Source organism: Vidua chalybeata, assembly GCF_026979565.1.
Source record: "Vidua chalybeata isolate OUT-0048 chromosome 33 unlocalized genomic scaffold, bVidCha1 merged haplotype SUPER_33_unloc_1, whole genome shotgun sequence".
Taxonomy (NCBI): domain Eukaryota; kingdom Metazoa; phylum Chordata; class Aves; order Passeriformes; family Viduidae; genus Vidua; species Vidua chalybeata.
In genome coordinates, this window is record NW_026530291.1 from 58,596 (window position 1) to 73,737 (window position 15,142).

At 70.7% G+C, this 15,142-nt stretch overlaps 2 protein-coding genes across 2 annotated transcripts; one reads left to right on the top strand and one right to left on the bottom strand.

Annotated features, from left to right (window-relative positions):
- Positions 1 to 5,897: 5,897 nt before the first annotated feature.
- Positions 5,898 to 7,404, top strand: GADD45GIP1 (GADD45G interacting protein 1). Its single transcript, XM_053933047.1, has 2 exons — positions 5,898 to 6,453; positions 6,968 to 7,404. The coding sequence occupies exons 1-2, from the start codon at positions 6,119 to 6,121 to the stop codon at positions 7,344 to 7,346; spliced, it is 714 nt and encodes a 237-aa protein (XP_053789022.1). The 5' UTR covers positions 5,898 to 6,118; the 3' UTR covers positions 7,347 to 7,404.
- RAD23A (RAD23 homolog A, nucleotide excision repair protein) lies at positions 7,382 to 14,840 on the bottom strand. The gene is made up of 9 exons (XM_053933044.1): positions 14,671 to 14,840; positions 12,736 to 12,897; positions 11,284 to 11,459; positions 10,621 to 10,676; positions 10,241 to 10,368; positions 9,631 to 9,706; positions 9,104 to 9,234; positions 8,853 to 9,008; positions 7,382 to 7,847 (listed from the first exon to the last, which is right to left on the bottom strand). Exons 1-9 carry the CDS (start codon positions 14,740 to 14,742, stop codon positions 7,734 to 7,736), a joined length of 1,071 nt encoding a protein of 356 aa, XP_053789019.1. The 5' UTR covers positions 14,743 to 14,840; the 3' UTR covers positions 7,382 to 7,733.
- Positions 14,841 to 15,142: the final 302 nt, after the last annotated feature.

Sequence of the window (15,142 nt, forward strand, 5' to 3'; positions counted from 1 at the left end):
TGCCGCCAAAAATCCCCCCGGCGGCCCCTGACGCCGCTGCCAAGACCCTCCCGTGTGTGGGGAGGGGGGGAGGAGGGCAGCCGAGGGGGGTGGGAGCGAGTGAGGGGTGCACTGGACCCCCTCGCTCCCCGCGAGCGGGGGCCCACGAGGGACCCCGGTGTCCGGGGGGGGGCGGGGGGGGGACCTTGGCATCCAGGTGGCCTCGGAGAGAACGTGCCGGATGGTTCTGGCAGGGGACCAGGCAGCCGACAAGGGGGAGACCCGGGCGTTTGGGGGGCACCCTGGCATCGGCAGGGCTGTCTGGCATTGGAGGGGGACTCGCGGGGGTGTGGGGGGGCCGGGTATTCGCGGGAGGGGCGGCGGGGGGGGGGGGGGGCCCCGGGCCGCGCAGAGGAAGCGCCCGCCCGGCCCTGCCCGCGGCCACGTGGAGCATCCAGGCGTCCGGGCGGCTCGAGGGGAACCGGGGCATCCGCCCCCCCCTTCCCCGCGCTCCGAGCCGGGACCCCGGCATCAGGGCCGGACCGGGGGTGGGGGGCGGCGCGGGGAGGGGGTGGGGGTGGGGAGTCCCGAGCGGCTCCGCTGGTGTTGGTGGGGGGGAGCACCGGCGGCGGCTCCGGGCGGTGCCGCGGCGAGCGGGGCGATCGCCGCGGTTTGGCACGGAGGCACCGCGGGCGTTGCGGGCCGCTCCGGGCGTTCCCCGCAGCCCCGGCCCCGCTGCCGCCCCGGCGCGGACCCCGCGGCCCGGCCCCCGCCGTGGCCCGGTGCCAGCCCGGGCCGGGGGGGGCCCCGCGGAGCTGCGGCGTCCAAGAAAGCTTTTTGTGGCCCATCAATAATTCAGGGCCCCCCCGGCCCGGCCAAGGGCTCCTCCATTATTGATGCCCACAGCGACCGGGGGGACACGGGAGGGGGGGACACGGGGAGGGGGACACGGGAGGGGGGACACGGGAGGGGGGACACGGGGAGGGGGCTGAGCGCGGCACCGCGACACGGGGGTGCGGCAGCGCCGGGCGGGCACGAGCGGAGCCCCGCGTGCCCGGGGGTCGCACACAAAGCCACGCGTCCCCCCCCCCATCCCCCGGTGTGCCCCCCGTGTTGTGGCACTCGCCACGGCCCCGCGCGGGGCGGGGGGGGGGGGGGGTGGTGCCTCCCCCAGCCCCGATTGCATCAGCCGCAGCACGGGGGGCACCGGGCCCGGCACGCGGCCGGGACGTGCCACACGCCCGGGTGTCACCCGCGCGTGTCACGGGCACGGCTGCCACGTGTGCACGCCGTGACACGCCAGCGCGCGGCACACGCGTGCGCTGCCTCCGTCCTCGTCACACCTGCGCCCCGTCCCTCGATTGTCACACCTGCGCCCCGCCACACGCGTGTCACACCTGTGCCCCGTCCCTCGATTGCCACGGCCGTGCCCCGTCACACGCGTGTCACACCTGCGCCCCGTCACACGCGTGTCGCAGCTGTACCTTTTCATACGTGTGCGTGTCACACCTGTGCCGCACACGGCTCCTGCCAGCCCCGCGCCGCAGCCACGGGCCGCCGAGGGGCTTGGCCACCACCCCCGCGGCCACCGGGCCACCGGCAGAGGGCTGGGGGTGTCCCCACCGCACGGGTCAGCCCGCTGGTGACAGCACCGGGGATGCCGGGACGGTGACAGTGACGGGGACGGGCAGGGGGTGGCCCCGTGTGGCGGGGAGGGGACACGGGGGGGACCCCGAGGGACACGGGGGGATGCAGGTGGACACAGTGGGCCTTGGGGGAACACGGAGGGGACACGAAGGGACACGGGCGGGGGATGCAGGGGAGCAGCCGTGGCACCGACGGCCAGAGCCTGAGGTGTCCCCAAGGAGGCCAGAGCCGCTGCCGGGCCACCGGGGGACACCGGGAGGACACCGGCCGGCGCCGCGCCCAAGGCTGTCCCGCGCGGGGCCGCTCCGGGCGCTCCCGGTGCAACCCACAGCGCCCGATAACGCGCCGGTGGCACCGGCCCAAACCCGCGCCCGGAGCGGCTGCACGGCGGCACCGGCCCGTGCCCGACGCGGGGCCGGGGGCGCGGGGCACGCGCGTGTGCGGGGCCGGGGGCGTGCGCGGGCCCGGGGGGGGCACACGCGTGTGCGCTGGCGTGTCCCTGGCGCGTGCACACGCGTGTGCGGGGCGGGCGCCGAAGCTGCGAGAAGCGCCGCTGGCCGCCGGCCCAGACGCAACCGGCCGCCAAAACCGCCCCGAAAAGCGGGAGAAAAGGGCAACGCCGGCGGGGCGGGGGAGGGAGGGGGGGGGAGGCAACAGCAGCGCCCGGCGGGGCCGCCCCGCAAACCGCGCCCGGGGGGGGACACCGGGGGCGTCCCGGGACAGCGCGGGGGGGGGGCACGGACCCTTACGGGGACCCCCGCGCCGCAGCCCCCGAGTTGTGCCCTCCCCGAGAAGCGGCCGCTGTCGCTCCCCCCCCGTCAAAAACGGGCTCACGGCACCCCCCCGACCCCACGGCCCGCCGCGATCGCCCCGCAGCCCCCCCCCCCAGAACGCGGCGCCCCCCGGACTCGGTGTCCCCGGGGGGCTTCGCTCTCGTCCAGCCCACGAAGTCGCCTCCGGGTCGCGCTCTGACGGGTCCCGGCGCTAAAACCCCGCTCCGGGGTCGGGGTCCCGCCCGTCCCGGCGGTGCCGGGGACGCGAAACCCCCCCCGTGGCACCGGCGGCCCCGTCCCCGGGGTCCCGCACCGAACCCGCCGCGCCTCCCGCGGGCACCCCGGCGGCAACGGGGATCCGCGGCGGCACCGAGCGCCCCGGGGCTCGGATCCGCTCCACATCGCGGCGGAACCGGGAGCCCCCGCACCGTGGAGCCGAGCGGGGCCGCTCCGGGACGGCAGCCACGGGCCGGCCCCATCTCGGTCCCCGCAGCCGCCGCTGCCCCGGGAGGTACCGGCGCCCGCGGAGGGGTCGCAACGCCACCCATTACACCCCATTTTAGGGGGCAACAGCGGATCGCAGCGGTGTGTCCCCCCCCCCACCACCACCACCACCACCACCACCACCACCCCCGCCGTTACCGGGCGCCTCCCGGTCCCGGCCCCCCCGGGCCCGGCCGTACCTGGGTGAGGCAATACGGGGAGTACATGGCGGCGGTGTCAGCCGCGGCGGGGCATGGCGGGGGGCTCCGGGGGTCCGGGGGTTGCCGGGGGGTCCCGGGGGTCCCGGTGCCGGCGGCGCGCGGGGAAAGTTTTGCCCGAAGTTGGCGCCCGCCGCACTTTTGCCGCGGGAAGCGCGCGCCGGCCACGCCCACCTGCGAGACCACGCCTCCTTAGGGACACGCCCCCGGCGGTCGAGGACACGCCCACGGCGGGGTTGGGACCGCCCATTCCCTTCGGTGACACGCCCATGGTGCCAAAGGCCACGCCCATGTCGGGATGGCGCGTGGGGGACACGAGGGTACACGGGGGGGACACCAGGGACATAATGGGGGGGGGGGGACACGGGGTGGCCGCCACCCCCTCTGCAGCCCTGCGCCACCATCGCTGGGGACAGTGGCAGTGCCAAGACAACGACAGGTCACGACAGCGCCAGTGACAGCCACAGGGACAGTGCCGTGGGGTGGTGACAGCGACAGTGCCACGGCGGTGCGGGTGACACTGACAGTGATAGTGCCACAGTGGTGACAGTGCCACAGTGGTGACAGTGACACGGTGGTGACAGTGACACGGTGGTGGCACTGCCAGTGCCACGGCGGTGCGGGTGACACTGACAGTGATAGTGACACGGTGGTGACAGTGCCATGGTGGTGCGGGTGACACTGACAGTGACAGTGACACGGTGGTGGCAGTGACACGGTGGTGGCACTGCCATGGTGATGGCAGTGGCGGTGACAGTGCCACGGCAGTGCGGGTGACACTGACAGCGACAGTGACACGGTGGTGACAGTGACACGGTGGTGGCAGTGCCACAGTGGCGACAGTGACACGGTGGTGACAGTGACACGGTGGTGACAGTGACACGGTGGTGGCACTGCCATGGTGATGGCAGTGGCGGTGACAGTGCCACGGTGGTGCGGGTGACACTGACACTGACAGTGACACAGTGGTGACAGTGACATGGTGGTGACAGTGACACGGTGGTGGCAGTGCCACAGTGGCGACAGTGACACGGTGGTGACAGTGACACGGTGGTGGCACTGCCATGGTGATGGCAGTGGCGGTGACAGTGCCACGGCGGTGCGGGTGACACTGACAGCGACAGTGCCACGGCGGTGCGGGTGACAATGAGAGCAACAGTGACAGTGACAGTGACAGTGACAAGGTGGTGGCAGTGCCAGTGCCACGGCGGTGCGGGTGACACTGGCACTGACACGGCGATGGCAGTGACAGTGACAGTGGCGATGGCAGCGGCGGTGACGGCGGAGCCTCATCTGTCATTCCGGCTGCGGCCGCGTCCCTCCGCCATCTGTCACCACCCGGTGCCAGCGCTGGCACCGCCGCCACCGCCGCTGTCACCCCTTCGCTGCCGGAGCCGCCGCCGGCACCGCGGGGGTGGCACGAGGGGACACGGCCTTGGGGACAGGGGAGGGGACCCCGCGAGTGTCTGGGGGGGCGTCACGACCCCCCCCCCCCCCCCCGCCGCCCCCCGTGTCCCCGCGGGTGGCACAGCTGTGTCCCCACCCCCGCGCTGGGCCGGTGCCACGGCGTGGGGCGGGGGGTGGCATTGTCACCGTGCTGGGGACACGGGGGGACACGGGGGGACAAAACCCCCCCGCCCCACCGGGCACCGGGAGGGGACACCGGGGACAGGACGGGGCGGCAGAGGGGAGCCGAGGGGCGCGCGCGTGTCACCGAGCCCCCCGGTGTCCCCCGGTGTCCCCCCCGGTGTCCCCCCGGTGTCCCCTCCCCCGTCGCCACCAGCTGCTCGGGGACCCCCGCGCCAGATGTGCCGCCGTCACCGGCTGCGGCCGCAGATGGAGCGCGGCGGGTCGCGACACGGCGGGGGCGGCGCCTCGGCATGTCGCGACACCGCGGCGTGTCGCCTGCCAGCCCCGGGGGGGGTCGCGGAGGGAGGGGACGCCGGTGTCCCCGGGGGCAAGGCCGCCCAGCCCGGAGGAAATTGGGGCTGGGGGCGGCGGGACCGGAGAAACGCGGGAACGGCGGGACCCCCAAAACCGCGCAAAACCGCCCCGAAACGGGGCCCGCTCCAGGGGCCCCGGTTCCACCGGCGGAGGGGGAAATCGGGACCCCCCGAGCGCCGCGGAGGGCGGGGAGAGCCCCGGCCCATCGGACCCCCCCCCCCCCGCCCGGGGGAGGCCCAGGGAAGGTTTTGGGGCGATTTCGGGGGATTTTGGCTCGGCTCGGCGGCAGATTTTCGGCGGCTGCCGAGGCCTGGAAGCCATTAGGGCTCCCCCCCCCCTCCGCGGGCCCCGCCGGCGCGGGCGGGGGGGCCCCGGCGGACCGGGGGGCCCCGCGAGGAGCGGCCCCGCCGCCCGCAGCCCCCCCCCCCACCCCGCCCGGTAACCCCGAGCCCCCTCCCACCGGGGGGGGGGGATCCCGGTGATGGGGGGGGGGGGGTTTCCCGGTGATTCGGGGGGCTCGGGGGGGCGGGCGGCGGGAACGGAGGGGTTAACGGCGCCCGGCGCTTGGCAGCGGCCCCGGGCTTGGCGGCGGCTGAAAAGGTTTGGGGGGGTTTGGGGGGGGGGGGGTTTGAGGGGGGGGGGCCCGCCCCCCCACGGGGAGGAGCCGAGGGTCGCTGGCAGCGGGGCCCCGGCCCCCCCCCCCCCCCCCCCCCGCCCCCGGTGCCGTTCCGAGGCGGCTGCTGCCCCCCGGAGGAGCCGCATTCTCCCGCGGGGGTCCCACAAACCCTGCCGGGACCCCCGGGAGGAGCCCCCGGTGCATCCCCGGTCCCACCGAGCCCCCCCCCCCCCCGGACGCTGCTCTCAGGGCACTCCCGGGGTCCCCTGAGCTCCCCCCGGGACGAGCCGGTACCGGAAAGGACCCGGGACCCCCCGAGACCCCCGGGACCCCCGCCCTGGCTCCGCCCCCAACCGGTAACCACGCCCATGACTCCACCCATAGCCATAACCCCGCCCCCACACAGACCCCGCCCCCACCTCCACCCGCTTTGACGTCACTTCCGGCGCGTCCCCAACATGGCGGCGCCCTTGCGGCGGGCGCTGCTGGCGCTGGGCCCGGCCCGGTTCCAGCTCCCGGTGCCGGTTCCGGCCCCGGCGCGGCCCTACCGGGCGGATCCGCTGCGCCGCCGGCCGGGCCCGGCCCCCGCCGACCCCGATGACCTGCGGGCGGCCGCGCGGCGGTTCGGGCGGCTCGGGGAGGCGTCGGGGGTGCCGGTGTGGCGGCTGTGGCCGAGCCCGGAGCAGCTGCGGGAGGCGGAGGCGGAGGAGCGCGAGTGGGACCCGCCGCTCCGGGATGTAGAGGCCGTGCTGGATCAGCGGGAGCGGGAGGAGGCGCGGCGGAGAAAGGAGAGGTGGGGCTGGGAGCACCGGGAATGGGACCGGGACGGGCTGGGAGCACCGGGAATGGGACTGGGACGGACTGGGAATGGGACTGGGAGGAGCTGGGCCAGGGCTGGGCAGGACCAGGAACACCGGGAATGGGACTGGGGCGAACTGGGAGCACCGGGAATGGGACTGGGAGGAGCTGGGCCAGGGCTGGGCAGGACTGGGAATGGGACTGGGAATGGGACTGGGAATGGGACCGGGAACGGGACTGGGACAGGGATGGGCAGGTCCGGGAACGGGACCGGGACAAACTGGGAGCACCAGGAATGGGACTGGGAGGAGCTGGGACAGGGCTGGACAGGACCGGGAGCACCGGGAACAGGGCCGGGACAAACTGGGAGCACCGGGAATGGAGCTGGGAGCACCGGCTCCGTGAGGCCCGGCGAGGCTCAGTACCGGGCGAACCGGGCAGGGTCTGGGGGCGGGCTCCCGGTGTCCCGGTGTCCCGGGGGCCGTTCCCCACGTGTCCCCGGTCCCCAGGCAGGAGCTGGTGGCCCGCAGCCTGGCGGCCATGCCGGCCCGCGTGGCCGCCTGGCGCCGGGAGCGCGAGGCCGCGCGGGAGCGGGCGCGGGCGGACGCGGCGCGGCGGCAGCGGCTCCTGGCCGAGGCGGGGCTGGCGGGGGTCCCGGGCCGTGGGACCCCCGCCCGAGCCCAGGAGCTGCTGGACGACCTGGAGCGGCAGCGGCGGCGGGAGGAGAAGCGGCGGCGGCGGCAGGAGCGGGAGGAGGCGGCCCGGAGCGCCCTGGCCGCGGCGGAGGCGGCGGCGGCCGCGCGGCCGCTCCCCGGAGCCCCCCCCGAGAGCGACGAGACCCCCCCCCAAACCCACCGGGACGACCTCCTGACCCCCCCCCCCCGGTAATGCCGGGACCTGCAGGGAACGAGCACAGCCCGGAATGGGTTTAAAACTCTGCATTTAATCTCTTTGCCGCCAGTTTCGGTTGTTCTGCGGCGCCGCCCCCCCCCCCCACCTCCCCCCACCCTCCCTTCCCCGGGGCCTGACAGGGAGGGGGGTCAATTTTTTGGGGAGGGGGGGGGCCAGGACAAAGCAGGTGCTGAGACCCCCCCCCCAACCCCCCAGGGCAGCGGGGGGCTCCCCCTGCTCCCGGGGTGGGGACAGGGATGGGGGTCTCCATCATCCCCCCCCCCAGGCTGGATTCATCCCAACCCCCTCCCCCACACGGCATGGGGACCCCCCCGGAGGCAGCGGGAGCCCCCCCCAGGGCAGGGGGGGAGGGCCGGGGGTCCCTCAGTCATCGTCGAAGTTCTGGCTGAGCAGGAAGTTGGCCGCCAGGTTCTCGTTCTTCTCGCAGGCGAAGTAGGCCTGGATCACCAGGCTCTCGGGAAAGCCCAGCGCCTTCAGCTGGGGGGCGGGGGGGTCAACGCCGGGCCTGCGCCCCCACAACGGCCCCCGCACCCCGTGAACCCCGGGAACCCCAGCCCCGTTAACCGGGAACCCTGGGAACCCCGGCCCCGTTAACCCTGGCCCCGTGAACCCCGGGAACCCCAGCCCCGTTAACCGGGAACCCCGGCCCCGTTAACCCTGCCCCTGTTAACCCCGGGAACCCTGTCCTCATGAACTCTGGGAACCCCGGCCCCGTTAACCCCGGGCCCTGACCCCATTAACCCTGGATCCCACTGATTCCATCTCCTGACCCCGTTAACCCTGGATCCCACTGATGGAATCTCCTGTCCCTTTTAACCCTGGATCCCCCTGCTGGCACCTCCTGATCCCATTAACCCTGGATCCCACTGATGACAGCCCCTGTCCCCATTAAGCCTGGGTCCTAATGATGGCACCTCCTGTCCCCAATAACCACAGGCCCTACTGATGGCACCTTTTGTCCCCTTTAAACCTGGATCTTATTGATGGCAATTCCTGACCCCGTTAATCCCGGGTCCTGCTGATGGCACCTCCTGACCCCATTAACCCTGGATCCCCCTGATTCCATCTCCTGACCCCATTAACCCTTGATTCCATCTCCTGATCCCATTAACCCTAGATCCCACTGATGTCACCACCTGTCCCCATTAACCCTGGATCCCCCTGCTGGCACCTCCTGATCCCATTAACCCTGGATCCCCCTGATTCCATCTCCTGACCCCATTAACCCTGGATCCCCCTGCTGGCACCTCCTGATCCCATTAACCCTGGATCCCCCTGCTGGCCCCTCCTGACCCTAATAACCCTATTTCCCATTTCCCGCTCGCTCTGAGCCCTAAAAACAACATTTCCCATCAGCGTCAATTAACTCCGCGCGCTAATTATGACCCTGCAGCCGGCCAGGGTTAACTCCGGGATCAAACACCGACGTTTCTCCCTCGTGCTCGCCCCAAAACCCCCAAACCCCAAAGCGGCCCCACTCACCCTCTCTATGGCTTCTTTCTCCTGCGGGGTCACCTGGATGTAATTCATCTGGGGGGACTCGTCCCCGATGGCTCCCACCTCCCCCTCCAGCTCGCCCAGCTCGCCCAGCGGCTCGTTCAGCATCTGGATGAACTGCTCCTGGTGCTGGCTGATTTGCTGAGGGGTGGGCAGGGGGACAACACAGGTGTGCTCAGCCCGGGTGGGCTTTGGGGAGGGGTCTGGGGGGCCCCCGAGGGGCTCGGGGGGGGTACCTGGAGCAGCTGGGGGTTCTCCTGGCCCAGCTGCTGCAGCAGCGCCGGGAGCAGCGCCGGGTTCTGCTGGATCACCTGGCGCATGTTCTGGAACTGCGGCTGCTCCCGCAGGAACTCCAGCGGGTTCTCACCTGGGGGCGGGGCCGGCAGGTGAGGCCACGCCCACAACGGGGTTGTGGTTAAACCACACCCACAACGTGGATCGGTTAAACCACGCCCACAACAGGGTGTGGTGAGGCCACACCCCTTCTCCCAAACCATACCTGGATGGGGTGGGGCCACATGGACTCCCTCCATTGTCACAAGCCACGCCGCAAAATGGGTGTGGCTTACATAGATTATCATAAAAATAGGTGTGGCTTACCCCAGGCCACACCCAACAATGAGTATAATTCACCCAGGCCACACCCCCAGCAATTATTAAGGTGATTTATGAGCGCTTAGCTCCACCCACCGAAGGGGTGGAGCCTCGGAGGGTGTGGTCGCCCAGCCCCACCCCTCGTGCCCCACCCACCACGCCCACTGACCTTCGGGCGGGGGCTGCTCCGGGGGGCGTGACTCCTGCACCGGGGGGCGCTCGGGCTCGGGGCTGCCGGGGATGCCCTGGGGGGGGGTCGGGGTGGGGAGGGGTCAGCAGCACCCCCAGGACTCCCCACGACCCCCAAACCCACCCAGGACCCCCCGGGTTGGGCAGAAAAGTGACGGTGCAAGTGTGGTTGCTGCAGCTGGAGCTGCCCCCAAACCCCCTCCCCAAATCCCCACCACAAACCCCCTCCCCAAACCCCCACCATATACCCCCACCCCAAACCCCCACCCGAGCCCCCACCATAAACCCCCTCCCCAAACCCCCACCCCAAATCCCCACCACAACCCCCCTCCCCAAACCCCCACCATATACCCCCACCCCAAACCCCCACCACAAACTCCTTCCCCGAGCCCACTCCCCAAGCCCCCACCACAAACCCCCTCCCCGAGCCCCCTCCCCAAGCCCCCACCCCAAGCCCCCACCATAAACCCCCTCCCCAAACTCCCACCCCAAATCCCTACCACAAACCCCCTCCCCAGCCCCCACCCCAACCCCCCACCACAACCCCCCTCCCCAAGCCCCCTCCCCAGCCCCCTCCCCAGCCCCCTGACCGTCAGCAGGTACTCCACGGCGCGGTGGGGGTTGTTGTAGCTGGCCCTCAGCGCGGCCACCACGCGCTCCCGCTCGTAGCCCATGGACACGATCTCGGACAGCATCGTCTCGTACTCCGAGCCCGTCACTGCGGGACCCCCATCAGCGGGGAGAGAGACCCCCAGGGACCTCCCCCAGCCCCAAAACCGCCTCCCCTTTGCAGTCACGGCGCCCCCCCCCCCCCCAGCCCCAATCCGTGTTTTCCGAAATTCGGGATGGGGGACGACCCAAATGTTCCCCTTTTTGTCCCACAGCGACGTCCCCAAAACTCAAACCCCCCCCTCCCCATTACAGCCTCGTGTCCAGCTCTGGGAACCCCCAAATCCCCCCCAGGACCCACCGAGGGTGGAGGCGGCGTCGGCCGAGCGCCCGGAGCTGCCCGGGGGGGGAACGGAGCTGCCAACACAAGGGAGAAACAATCCAGGGGAGCCCCAAAACCCCTGTGAGCCCCCCCAAACCCCTGTGAGCCCCCCAAAACCCCTGTGAGCCCCCCCCAACCTCTGTGAGCCCCCCAAAATCCCTGTGAACCCCCCAAACCCCTGTGAGCCCTTCCAAACCCCTGTGAGCCCCCCAAAACCCCTGTGAGCCCCCCCAAACCTCTGTGAGCCCCCCAAACCTCTGTAAGCCCCCAAAAACTTCTGTGAGCCCCCCAAACCCGTTCCTGGCCCTACAAACCTTTTTCTTACCCCCCCCACCAAACTTGATCCTGACCCCCCCAAACTATTGTGACCCCCCCAAATCTGCTCCTGAACCCCCCAAATCCATTTCTGCCCCCCCAAACCCACTCCTGCCCCCCCCAAACTGGTTCCCAGCCCCCCAAATCCATTCCTGACCCTCCCAAATCCTTTCCTGACCCCCCAAACCCGTTCCTCATCCCCCCAAACCTATTCCCACCCCCCCAAATCCATTCCTGCCACCCTCAAACCCATTCCCAGCCCCCCAAACCCATTCCTGCCCCCCCAAACCCACTCCTGCCCCCCCAAACCCGCTCCCGGCCCCTCACCCAGCTGCGGGCTCAGCCAGGGTGGGGGCAGGGGGGTCCTGGGCCGGGGTCTCCTCGCTGGGCGCGGCCGGGGGGGGAGGGGCAGCGTCGGCGGCCGGGGGGGGCCCCGGGGGGGCTGCGGGGGGCTCCGAGGGGGCTCCGGCCTCGGGGGCTGCCGAGCCCAGCGCCGACTTGGCCTGAGCAGGGGGGGAAAGGGGGGGTTGGGGATCCCCTGGGACCCCCACCCCCAATCTGGGGGGGTCCCAGAGCCAACTGAGACCCCCCCCCAAATGGCCTTGAAACCACTCAGACCTTCCAAACCCCACACAGAGACCCCCAAGCCCCTCGAAAGACCCCTCAGGGCTCCCCCAAATGGCTCCCAGACCCCTCAAACCCCACCCAGGGACCCCCAAATCCCTCCCCAGACCCTTCAGACCCTCCAAACCCCACAAATGACCCTCAAACCCTCCAAACTCCACTGAGGAACTCCCAAATCCCCCCCCAGACCCTCCAAACCCCACCCAGAGACCCCCAAATCCCTCTCGAGACCCCTCAAGTTCCCCCAAATGGCTCCCAGACCCCTCAAACCCCACCCAGGAACCCCCAAACCCCTCCCAAGACCCCTCAGGGCTCCCCCAAATGACCCTCAGCCCCTCCAAACCCCACACAGAGACCCCCAAATCCCTCTCGAGACCCCTCAGGGTTCCCCCAAATGGCTCCCAGACCCCTCAAACCCCACACAGGGACCCCCAAACCCCTCGCAGGACCCCTCAGGGCTCCCCCACATAGCTCTGAGACCCTCCAAACCCCACAAAGGAACCCCCAAACCCCTCCCAAGACCCTTCAGAGCCTCCAAACCCCACACAGGGACCCCAAAATCCCTCCCTAGACCCCTCAGGGCTCCCCCAAATGACCCTCAAACCCTCCAAACCCCACCGAGGGATCCCCAAACTCCTCCTCAGACCCCCAGCCCCTCCAAACCCCACAAAGGAACCCCCAAACCCCTCCCAAGACCCCTCAGGGCTCCCCCAAATGACCCTCAAACCCTCCAAACTCCATCCAGGGACTCCCAAATCCCTCCCAAGACCCTTCAGACCCCTCAAACCCCACAAAGGAACCCCCAAACCCCTCCCAAGGACCCCTCAGGACTCCCCCAAATGGCTCCAAAACCCCTCACACCCTTCAAACCCCACAAAGGAACCTCCAAATCCCTCCCCAGACCCCTCAAACCCCACCGAGGGACCCCCAAACCCCTCCCAAGACCCCTCAGGGCTCCCCCAAATAGCTCTGAGACCCTCCAAACCCCACCCAGGAACCCCCAAACCCCTCCAAAGACCCCTCAGGGCTCCCCCAAATGTCTCCCAGACCCCTCAAACCCCACCGAGGGACCCCCAAACCCCTCCCAAGACCCCTCAGGTCCCCCCCGCCCCGTGCCCCCTGCCAGCCCCTGGAGCCCCCCGGGCCCCTGGCCACCTTGGTGACCATGACCACCACGAAGTTCTTCTCGTCGATGCGGTACTCGCGGATGGGCACGTCGTCGCTCAGGATCTTGCCGGCGTAGATGAGCTTCTGCCCGGCCACGGGGAACGCCTCGCTGCCCTTCTCGGCCTCGATCTTCTCCTTCAGCGCCCGCACCTGCGGCACCCGCGGCTCAGGGCTGCTCCAAACGGGGCCCAGGGGGCTCGGAGCCCAGCAGGGACCCCCAAATCCCTGCCCAGGGACCCCCAAATCCCTGCCCAGAGCGCTCAGATCCCCCAAACCCCACCCAGGGACCCCCAAATCCCTGCCCAAGGCGCTCGGAGCACACCAGGGACCCCCAAATCCCTGCCCAGGGACCCCCAAATCCCTGCCAGGGACCCCCAAATCCCTGCCCAGAGCACTCAGACCCCACCCCGGGACCCCCAAATCCCTGCCCAGATCCCTCAGGATTCTCCCAAATCACCCCCAGAGCACTCAGACCCCACCCAGGGACCCCCAAATCCCTGCCCAGGGGGCTCGGAGCCCACCCAGGGACCCCCAAATCCCTGCCCAGGGACCCCCAAATCCCTGCCCAGAGCGCTCAGATCCCCCAAACCCCACCCAGGGACCCCCAAATCCCTGCCAGGGACCCCCAAATCCCTGCCCAGGGCGCTCACAGCCCACCCCGGGACCCCCAAATCCCTGCCCAGAGCGCTCAGATCCCCCAAACCCCACCCAGGGACCCCCAAATCCCTGCCCAGGGCACTCACAGCCCACCCCGGGACCCCCAAATCCCTGTCCAGAGCCTTCAGACCCCCCAAACCCCACCCCGGGACCCCCAAATCCCTGCCCAGGGCGCTCAGAGCCCACCCAGGGACCCCCAAATCCCTGCCAAAGACCCCTCAGGGTTCTCCCAAATCACCCCCAGACCCTTCAGACCCTCCAAACCCAACCCAGGGACCCCCAAATCCCTCCCAAATCCCTCAGGGTTCTCCCAAATCACCCCCAGACCCCTCAGACCCCACCCAGGGACCCCAAATCCCTGCTAAGGAGCCCACAGGGTTCCCCCAAATCACCCCTAGACCCCTCAAACCCTCCAAACCCCACACAGGGACCCCCAAATCCTTCTCCAGACCCCTCAGGATCCCCCCAAATGGCCCCCAGACCCCTCAGGGCTCCTCTAAATGACCCTCAGGCCCTCCAAACCCCACAGAGGGACCCCCAAGTCCCTCCCAAGACCCCTCAGGATGCCCCCAAATGACCCCCAGACCACTCAGACCCCACCCATGGACCCCCAAATCCCTCTAAAGTCCCCTTAGGATTTTCCCAAATCACCCCCAGACCCCTCAGACCCTCCAAACCTCACAGAGGGACCCCCAAGTCCCTCCCAAGACCCCTCAGAGCTCCCCAGGGCACCCCAAAACTGCCCCCGAGCCCCCTCCCCCGGGCCAGGGGGGAGGCACGAATGTCGGATATTCCTAAAGAATCTTCTCGAATAAATCCCACCCCCTGGGGGGTCCGAGCTGCCCCCAAAGGTGGAGGGATCTGGGGGTGAACAATAACAGGGATCCCCCCCAAAAAAGGGGGACCCCCCGCAGGCAGATCCCCCTCCCCAAAATGGACACTGGGGGACGCCCCTCGCTTCCCCTCACAGCGGGAACACGGAGACCCCCACAAAAAAAAAAAGAAAGGGGAGAACCCCCCGCCCCCCCCAAAAAACCGGGGGGGGACAGGAGCGCCCGGAGCCGCCCCCCGCCCAAAGCGGGGTCACGGGGACGCCGCGGCCTCGCCCCCCGCCTCACCCGGCTCCATCCCGGCCCTGCGGAGCCCCGGGATGCTCCGGACCCCCGGGCAGCCGCGGCGTGAGGGCGTGAGGGGTGCGGGGGGGGGTCGAGCTGCGGGCCCGGCCCCGCCCGCGCCCCCCGCGGGGGGCTCCGCCGCGGCCCTCACCGTCTCGTGCGGCTCCATGCGGATCTTGAAGGTTTGCTGCTGCAGCGTCTTCAGCGTCACGGTCACCGCCATGGCGGGACGGGGAACGGGGCGGCGGCGGCTCCTCCCGGCGGCCCCACAACATGCAACTCACGCCGCCGCCATCTTAGGCGGCCCCGCCGCTTCCGCCGCGGCGCCGGAAGTGCGTCACGGCGCCCGCGCGCGCCTCGTTCCCGCGGGGGGAGGGGGGTGAGGGGGGGCCGTTTAGCGTCACGTGACACCGGAACGTGCCGCGCGCGGGGTTTCCGCTGTCACGTGACGCGGAAAAAAAAAAAACCCGCGCGCGTGTGCCGCCTCAGTCACGTGACGCGGACGAGGGATTAAAAGCCGGGCCCGGGCCGCGGTCACGTGACGCGCGCGGCGGCACAAAATGGCGGCGGCCGCAACATGGCGCGGGCGGAGGGAGGGGAAAAAAAAAAAAAGAAGGAATAAC